The sequence below is a fragment of the Atheta coriaria genome, unplaced genomic scaffold (genome assembly GCF_025399875.1).
Source record: "Atheta coriaria isolate IRGN ID8LTWV9N9 unplaced genomic scaffold, Caltech_Dcor_3.1 hic_scaffold_10_pilon, whole genome shotgun sequence".
Lineage (NCBI taxonomy): Eukaryota > Metazoa > Arthropoda > Insecta > Coleoptera > Staphylinidae > Dalotia > Dalotia coriaria.
In genome coordinates this window covers 6,045,026-6,054,276 of record NW_027045452.1, presented here as the reverse complement: position 1 = coordinate 6,054,276, position 9,251 = coordinate 6,045,026, and the positions used below count along the sequence as shown (strand labels likewise).

The window sequence follows — 9,251 nt, the reverse complement described above, 5'->3', positions numbered from 1 at the left end:
AAACAAAAATATTTACACACTTTATCAACAATTACGAAATTGTTTCAAGATTTTAATTGGAAATTATTGTTCCTAAAACTATTAAATCACTGTACTTATCGGAAACTTTCCAATGACTTGCTGTGTTTATCAGTAATAGTTAAAAAACAAATTTTTAATATTTTCGCAACTAACACCACCTATCCGACTAAATTCTAGTTAAATTAGCATGAATACCATCCAGAGAGAGCCACTGGTAACCATAAATTCTTTACTGGACTTTTATTCTTTCTGCTTCATTTTTATTTTGTTTATAACCGCTTTTCGTGCTCTTTGTTTCTGAATCATAATAGCTTTTGCTTTTTCGATACGGCTCATTGTTTCGAATGACTCGACGCGTCTGCATCGGGATTACTTCATAAACCGCAAATAAAAATGCAGGCCCTTTTATTACTTCTTTTATTACTTCTCCGCCTGCTTGCTGCACATTGGTGAATGCTGCTGAGTCGGGCGATCAGTGACTGAGTATTCTTTTGAAAACCGGCTTCCAAAGCGGCCGCGCAACTCGAAAATTCCACGAGTTCCTCAAATGGGAAAGCAGTTCGCCACGGCCATGCTGCAGTTTGCTTTTACTTTAAAAGGAGCTAAAGCTAAGCAATGCGATACAATAGACTAGACTTACTGTTGTTACCAACCAACTTCAAAAAAATATATTAATTTATAACAAATAACATTACTTAAGATAAGATACTAGACTAGTCTAGTCTTATCACACACTCTTCAAAAAATAATACGCATTTTGTAGCTAAGTGTAAATAAATGTTATCGATTTTTTACGTCTACATGATTTTGATTGATGATTATAAAAGTACGTCAGCTTACAAAATAAATAACTTAATTGTTCGTACGGTTATTGCTCGTTTAAGTTGATTGACTGGCCTGATGGCAAAATAGCGCACGCGTCAAAACAGGTAGCAATAACTTTACTACAAACTTAATAAATAATGATTAAGTTAAGAGGTGTTTAAGCAATTAATGCCTACGTGAGTTTTACAGCGTATATCATAGTCACAATCACAATGAGTTTAAATTAAAGTTTAAGTACATTAATATCATTAAATATTTTGATAAGTTTATCAAATCTCTACTCTACTCTTTTTTTTCTGTGGTATTATCCGCTGGAGGAGCTGTAGCGCGTTTTGCGGGAACTGGTCGTTTCTTCAACGTGGCATAGGGACTTTCCTCTTCAGGTTTTTGTTGTTCTAGTTCTGGTTCGTTGTCCAAGTCTGATTCAGAGTTGCTGTTTAACTGATCGTCATTATCTGATGGATACATTTTTACAGTGCTGGCCTTTTCCTCTTTACTGTACCTGCTCTCTCTTTCTTTTTTTAGTAAAGTATCCAAATCAGAGTTGGATTTATTGATCAAAAATTCATCAGAATAAGAAGGATATAGTTTATCTTTGTGAATCTTCTCATTTTCTTTAGTGTATGTAGTACCACCGTCATGGTCTAGTAAATTATCAAAGTAATTAACAGGTTCGGGTGATTTTTGGATTTCCGCAGCCAATCCATCGAGGAATTTTATGAAAACTAAACTGTTCATATTTTTGGCAAGGTATACCATAAACAGCCAGTCTGAATAGCCATAGTCACGTGTTACTATCATAAGTTTCCATACGTTGATACGACCAGAGCTGGCAAGACTAAAGACGATTTTGTTGAACCAAGCGCTGCGAGAGTAGAAACACATCGTGACCAGACGCCAAATTAAGTTGACAATTGATAATACAAGCACAATCATGAACCAGAACCAAAGAAAGGCGTATGCTTTCTCATTGATGATATTCAACGCCATGACACAGACTAAATCAATGGGTTGTAGTGTTCCGGAAGGACCGTATTTGTAAAAGATGCATTTTGTCATCTGTAAATAAGGTTATGTCAGTTGATTATATCAAAAATCACTTGGGACATAAAATTACCTTTGGGAATACTACGTCGAGAGGATCCACGTTTGAATCTAGACCTTCACGCATTAATTTTGGACCTAGGCTTAAGAAATGTCCGTTTAGGAAAGCATTTGTTAGCCAAATGTTCAAAAGAAGGTTAGCAAGGTTCATAAACTCGCAGATGATGAGCCAAAGTGTCCAGTTCTGATTGACTATAAGACTATCAGCCAGGTACTTTTTAATTTTACCAAATTGAGTTTCCCTAAATGCAAAATTGAATGAATTTTTGTTATGAAATATTTTTTTATTTGTAGAAATTACTTACACTTCTTTTGAGGTTGGAACTTTTTTGCTCAGTATAGTTATAGGTCTTTCAAATTCATCTTTAGCCATAGAAGCATATTCTAAACCATCAATGAGCTTCATAATGCGTTGACCTTTTGAATAAAACAATGATTAAAAATGTTTATGCAAAAATAGTTTAAAACAAATTTTTACCTTCCTTCTTTTTCCAAATTTTATGTGGAATATAGAAAAGTAGTGCTTGGGCAAACAAAACCATTGGAACCCATTGATAGTAAGCATGATACTTAACCTCTTCATCTTCCAACTTTCCGTGGGCCCCCACGCCGGGATACAGAATATCTGCGCGGTCCAACATGGTGGAGTTCATGTACTTAACCTACAAACACGCCTACTATACACTTTGTTTTAGTATAAAAAAAATCAGACATACCACAGTGAACGTAGTGGTAAAGAAGCAGTATCGATTGACAATTTTTAAAACATCTTTGTCGGTCACACCGATGCATTTGATGTGTTCACCGATGAGCTCCTGTGAACTGACCATCAGCACTATTATCATCAGCACACACATGGTAACACGGTAATGCAACCGAAAGAAGACATTGTCAATCGTGTAAGAGTGATGCTTCCATTTGATGTTGCTTTGAATTGTACTAATTAAAGACTTCATCTGTAAAAAAATTAGCATTTAAAACGTGAGGTTTTAATTACTTAAATTAATTTAATTGTGGATTAAAACTATCAGCTTAAACTTACGTTTGCAGTTGGGTGACGGCTGCGCCCGAGGGAAAATTTTAAATATCTTCACGTAACACAGGTAGCTGTAAATGTCTTTGATCTTTAACAGTTTTAATTTAATTTTTAATTTGTACCAAGTTTTATTTAATCATTCGCGAACGTTCTAGACACGCGCGAACACTTACGTTTGCACGTACTAAATGCCTATAGATACAATATAATAGGATCCGTGTTATCAAATTCCTACAGTATTCAATGAAGTGTCAATAATCATTATAAACAGCCAATAGCCTTCTCTCTCGCATGTGTTGAACAGAATAGCTTAGGCTGGCTCAGATTTACAATGTATCATAACCTAAAAGTATAATTGGTTGCCTAACAATCATTTTTTAGCATAATATCATCAATACAGGTTCCACTGACTCCGCCTTTCACAAAACGTAGGTAAATTTAAACGATCGATTTCAGTTTTGGATTTTTGGTCCGGTCCGGTCCGGTTCGACGAGACCATGAAGACCAGACTCTTCGTGCGGTCAATCTCCAACCAAAAAAGAGAACAAAATTTACATGGCGATGTGAAAAAGAATGGGTCCATTATCATCGAGTAATAAAACGACGCTTGGACGGCGATTGGCTGAGTCATCTCGATTGCTTTCGTGCTGAAGAACGTTGAAGCACAAAAAAAATAAAGAATGAAAATGGAAGGCGGTGCTCTTTTTTTTTAAAGCTATGAATTTAAATTCATAGAGATCATCAATACCTGTTTCAGTATGATTTTTTTTTCATCATTTTATCGTCATTTTGATTAGAATGCACGCAGATTAAACAAGGGAAACCTTTTGTTTCAAAATTTAATTTAAAAAATTGAATGGATCAATCTGCACTTATAATTAATTTGAAAGTGCTTGATATGCAAGCAATCTCTCTTATCTTAATCATTTTTATTAAATATCTAATACAATTAACCTTGAGAATGTCATTGAATGTTCATTTTGTGCCCTTGTACTTTTAGGTGCAGTTGAAAGGTTACAAAATGGCGGATTAAGCTTAAGTCAATGAATACTTTTAGAATAATAATCTTTAGTTACCAGGTACCAGGTATTTCCAAAATATACCTATCTACATGGAACAATTTACTGCGGATCATTTGTTGACGAGTTTCTAAAAGATTATTTTATTGAGATTAGGACTATAATCCATGGGACTTTAGACTATATTACTTTACAACTTTATGACGCTAAAGTTTACCTATTTTAAACCTGCCCAAGTTTGTTCAGAGACAAAAACATAGGTAAAATATCATACATTCGTAGATTACAAAAGAAAATTGCACATTAAAAAGGAAAACACTGAAAATTTAACAAAAACATCGATTGTGTCATTTGTAAAATACAACATTGTTGATTATGTGTATATCACATCAAGTGATAATCCCAATTAATGAAGCTGAATGACGTGAGATACGCGTATATAAAATATCAAGTGATTTGATCTAAATGAACAGAAAAAACTAGAAAAATCCGATATTAGCTACTGAACAATGTCCTAAATTGATGTTCCAGCACCTTCTATAAATAATCTGAACCAGAGTATATTCTGTAGTTCAAAAACAAAGAAAAATTCTCCGAAATTTATCTTGCATTTCCAAGAACTGAAACTAGACTTAAACTTTATTTAACTTTACTGCATTACAAACGAAAGAAAAGCCGAAACAAAACTATTACAACATTACAAGCATTACGGCAACATCGGTGTCATTACCAGCTCTAAATTTGGAATACTATTTGAAACTGTTCTGCACTTGCTTCATGGGACGCCACAAGTATTTTTGTCACAAAGAATCAAAATTAATTTCTAAAACTCAAATATAATTGTGTCTCACACACTGTAACCATATGTGCTCGTATGATATTCATAGGTCAAGTGCCTTATCAAAAAAAAAAAAAAAACATTTGTAACGAACATGCTTGAACCTTTCCTGTGATACTTTAATTTTTTCACATCCTGTATATTACCGAATTACATTTTGAGATTAAAAACAGTTTTGATTGATTGGAAGATTTTATATTGTCAAATAACAATTAATGAAGTGCTTCTGTTGTGGGATATGCGTAGATAGAATTCGTGTCGTCGTTTGTAATGGATATTTGATAATATTTACTTTGTCCAGTGCTAAACAATGCTTGGTTAAAATGATGTCCGCTAGAGGACGCAAGCAGACGGTGGAATACACCACGTCCCCCTCTTCTCGTTTTGCGCCCTCACAGGCCCCCTTCTCTGCCGCATGCTCGACGCAGCCATCAAGCGCTAGTAGCTTCCAGCGCACAAGTAAATACGCACTGCGAGAAATTGATCGCGTACTCATTGAGAATAAAGCGGCTGCCAATTAAACGTGTTTCGTCAATTAAACTACGTGCGAATTCTCCAGTCGTCGCGCCGCGTTCCGTGCACGCGCCCGCGCGCAAAAATTTGCATCCAGTGTGCTTCGTATTCGACGAAACAGTGTTTCAAGCGACGGCACCCCTAATAAGCCAGCATCATGTTTGATGTGTTCGGGTCCGTGAAGGGCCTGCTGAAGATCGATCAGGTGTGCATCGACAATAACATCTTTCGATTGCACTACAAAGCGACGGTGATTGTGCTGGTTGCGTTTTCACTGCTCGTCACCAGCAGGCAGTATATTGGTGACCCGATCGACTGTATTGTCGATGAAATTCCATTGAATGTGATGGATACGTATTGTTGGATTTATTCCACATTCACCATTCCTAATCGTTTGACGGGCCGTATTGGTCAGGATATGGTACGGCCCGGTGTGGCCGCCTCCGTGGATGGACAGGACGAGAAAAAGTACCACAAGTATTATCAGTGGGTGTGCTTCGCGTTGTTCTTCCAGGCGATGTTGTTCTACGTGCCGCGTTACTTATGGAAAACGTGGGAGGGTGGCCGTATCAAAATGCTCGTTCAAGAGCTCAACTGCCCAATTGTCAATGAAGAGAGCAAGAATGACCGGAAGAAACTGCTTGTAGATTATTTCTTTTCTAATCTACGTTTGCAGAACTTTTATGCTTATCGTTTCTTCATCTGTGAAGTTTTGAATTTCATCAACGTTGTGGGGCAGATCTTCTTCATGGACTACTTCCTTGATGGTGAGTTTAGTACCTATGGCACAGATGTCCTCCGGTATACCGAGATGGAACCGGAAGAGCGCATTGACCCAATGGCGCGTGTCTTCCCCAAGTTGACCAAGTGTACCTTCCACAAATACGGTCCCTCTGGTACGATACAGAAACTCGACGGTCTCTGCGTGCTGCCGCTGAATATTGTCAACGAAAAGATCTACGTATTCCTCTGGTTTTGGTTCATTATCCTCAGCGTGCTGTCGGGTATTTCACTGGTGTATCGCGCGGCTGTCATAATGGGTCCCAAACTGCGCTTGTACCTGCTGCGCGCGCGGTCGCGCCTCGCTTCCCAGGAGCAGATCGAAGTCATCGCGAAGAAGTGCCACATCGGCGACTGGTTCGTCCTCTACCAGCTGGGAAAGAACATCGACCCGTTGATATTCAAAGAGATCATTAATGATCTTGCCAAGCGGCTGGAGGGCAAGGAAGCTGTCTAAGAACGACGCCGCTAGTACTCAACAATTCAACAAAACTAAAACAACAAATTTATTAATAAAAAAAAATGACTCCAATGCCATAATAATTTTATTGCTATTTTTATATAAAACGAAATCATCTACGAAAAAAAAACAAAACACGATTACGACGAGCGACAATCGAAATTGGAAACCGAAAATCGACGCGAGCGTACGGTACGAAGAAAACGAGTTTTGTTCGAAAACAAAAGCGAGCATCTCGGAGCTCATCTTCGAGAAAACATGCAACGCTGCACGCAAGAAGCAAGGCAGCGAGTTTGTTACCTGCACACATACACATGGCGATACCGCCATTATGCCCTCGTGAGCCATCCGCATCTTCACGCTCGGCCAGCGCACACAACTCGTTTTTTATGGTCGACGAGCCCGAACAAAACCGACACGAACCGAAGTATCATCCACATTCCATGCAACCTGAAAGAAATTAAACGATAAACGCATACGCATTTAAATATAATATTAGGGACCAATTTCAATAAGTATAATATTTCTGTGATGATGGAGGAAGACGATATAACTGAAGAACTAGCCGCCGAAGAAGACTAGAAATAAAGACTGCACTCTCACTGGCGATGACGCAACGTCCAGCGCCATTGCCACGGGACGACGAGAAGAAGGAAATGTCGCACAATTTGTTTCCGGTCGACGCGCAACAACAGGAAAAAGGATCGCAGGTGTAAACTGAAAGTAAAGTGACTCAACACACACGATTGAAAATTCGTTCAAATGGCAGTTATTGTAGTTTCGTACAGACACTGGACTGTGATTCAATATTGTAATGATTATTTGTAGATTATTTTCAAATGTTTGGCTTCAAAACGTGTGCAAGATACACACACACAGAGAAGCTGGGTTATGTTTTAAAGCGGTAGTGTATCTAATAATTTATCTCATTTCATTCAAGAATCATTTTTATTGTGCATGTCAATTCCGTTATTTATTCTAATCGTATTGTGACACGTTGATGTATTTATAACAACGCCCAGTAACGAACAAGCGTATTTCCAGATTTTTCACACAAAATCTGCAAATGCGGACAACCAGGGTTAGATTGAAGCAAACGTGCATGCTCAACACATTCATTCCAAAAGCAATTGCAAGCACAGATGTTAGGTTATGGCGGCCATCTTGCATTTCGAACGATATAACAATTCCAATGGCTTTCTTTGTAAATTTACGTTTCTCTTACGTTTAGTAGATATGATTACTGCCAATAGTAGTAGTAGCTTTCATTCGTCTCTTCACTCCAACGTTTTATTATTATTTTTGTTTGTTTTAATAGTTTTGTAAATCTTATTCATTGCAATAGTTACAGATGGAGCACAAGCAAAGCACAACTGTGGATAGTCGGATGTTCGAAGATGTGCGCGTATAAAATGCACGAAATTCCAGATGGCAATTGAACAAAGTACAAACTTTACACGCAATTTTTTTACGTTTACAATCGGCGCCATCTTCGAACACCCACCCCCCCTCAATAATTGTAATAATTTTCTTTCGATCAAGTTTCATTTTATCATGTTTACAACAAGACAAAAGATAATTATTAAGGTGTAAAACAAGCAGACAAAAAACTATAAATAATATATCTTATATATGTGATGAAAAACTTCTAGGTATTTAGTTAGTATATAGAATTTTAATTGATGATAAGATATGATACAAAGTTATGTTCCATATTGTTTCCACTTCGACGGGAGTAGAAAGACGTGGGCCGATGCGAGGCGAACGCATTTTATGACAATTTATTCGAAAATCTATTGTGAAATTCTCACCGATAAAGAAAAATACTACATTAACAATGTGTACTGTGTTCATTCATTATATTAATGTTAAATAATTGTAACATGCTGATACCTAAAGTTATAAAGTTGAATGCGAACTCTCGCCGTTGCTTCGATATCGTGGAGATGCGCTAAAATGTCTTTCAATATCAGCGTCAACATTTGAAGGAGCGGCGAGGGTGGAAAAAATGCGAAAACCGAACGTGCCTTCTATTTCTATTTATATACTTTGTATGGAATTTTATATGCAGAATTAAGGAATAAATTAAAGTATAAATATTTATAAATTTGTGTTTGTGGTGTCAATTTGTTTAATATTTTGGAAAATATTTTTTCAGGCTATAAATTAATAGGCTAAGAGCCAGTGACAGCCAGACTTTCGTCATTTTAGGAAAGATGAAATTTTGTCCATGTGTTTCTCAACACAGGTAAGAACGATCCCAATTATGAAACCTGGATCGTGGTTCCTTTGGCAGTTAACAGCCAACAAAGATGTACACATGATGACCTATGTTTCGTTATTTTAGCAAACTCCATTTTTGCATATTTTGTTCGTAACATTATTATAACATGCGCTGCTCATTGCCAGTCACCTGGTATGGTTCCAACCCTAGCCAGACACCCCTAAAGTATATTATTTTTTAACTTTTTTACTTTCGTTATATTAGGAAAGCTGAATTTGATACACATTATACAGAGAGCTATGAAACTGTGTTTTCTTTCGCGCCAGACAGTTTGGTCGGTTCTATCATCCTGCCAGACGCATTGAAAGTGTATAAAAGTTGCAAAAGTTAAATTGTTTAAATATGAAAATTTCAGAGAATAGTTATTTTAT

General features: G+C 37.0%; 2 protein-coding genes across 2 annotated transcripts; one reads left to right on the top strand and one right to left on the bottom strand.

Annotated features, from left to right (window-relative positions):
• Nucleotides 1-661: 661 nt before the first annotated feature.
• LOC135801068 (innexin inx7-like) lies at nucleotides 662-3,199 on the bottom strand. Its single transcript, XM_065314436.1, has 6 exons — nucleotides 2,993-3,199; nucleotides 2,667-2,906; nucleotides 2,429-2,612; nucleotides 2,256-2,367; nucleotides 1,964-2,192; nucleotides 662-1,905 (listed from the first exon to the last, which is right to left on the bottom strand). Exons 2-6 carry the CDS (start codon nucleotides 2,904-2,906, stop codon nucleotides 1,129-1,131), a joined length of 1,542 nt encoding a protein of 513 aa, XP_065170508.1. The 5' UTR covers nucleotides 2,993-3,199; the 3' UTR covers nucleotides 662-1,128.
• Nucleotides 3,200-5,272: 2,073 nt separating this feature from the next.
• On the top strand, nucleotides 5,273-8,703 carry Inx2 (innexin 2). Its single transcript, XM_065313544.1, has one exon. It carries the CDS (start codon nucleotides 5,514-5,516, stop codon nucleotides 6,591-6,593), a length of 1,080 nt encoding a protein of 359 aa, XP_065169616.1. The 5' UTR covers nucleotides 5,273-5,513; the 3' UTR covers nucleotides 6,594-8,703.
• Nucleotides 8,704-9,251: the final 548 nt, after the last annotated feature.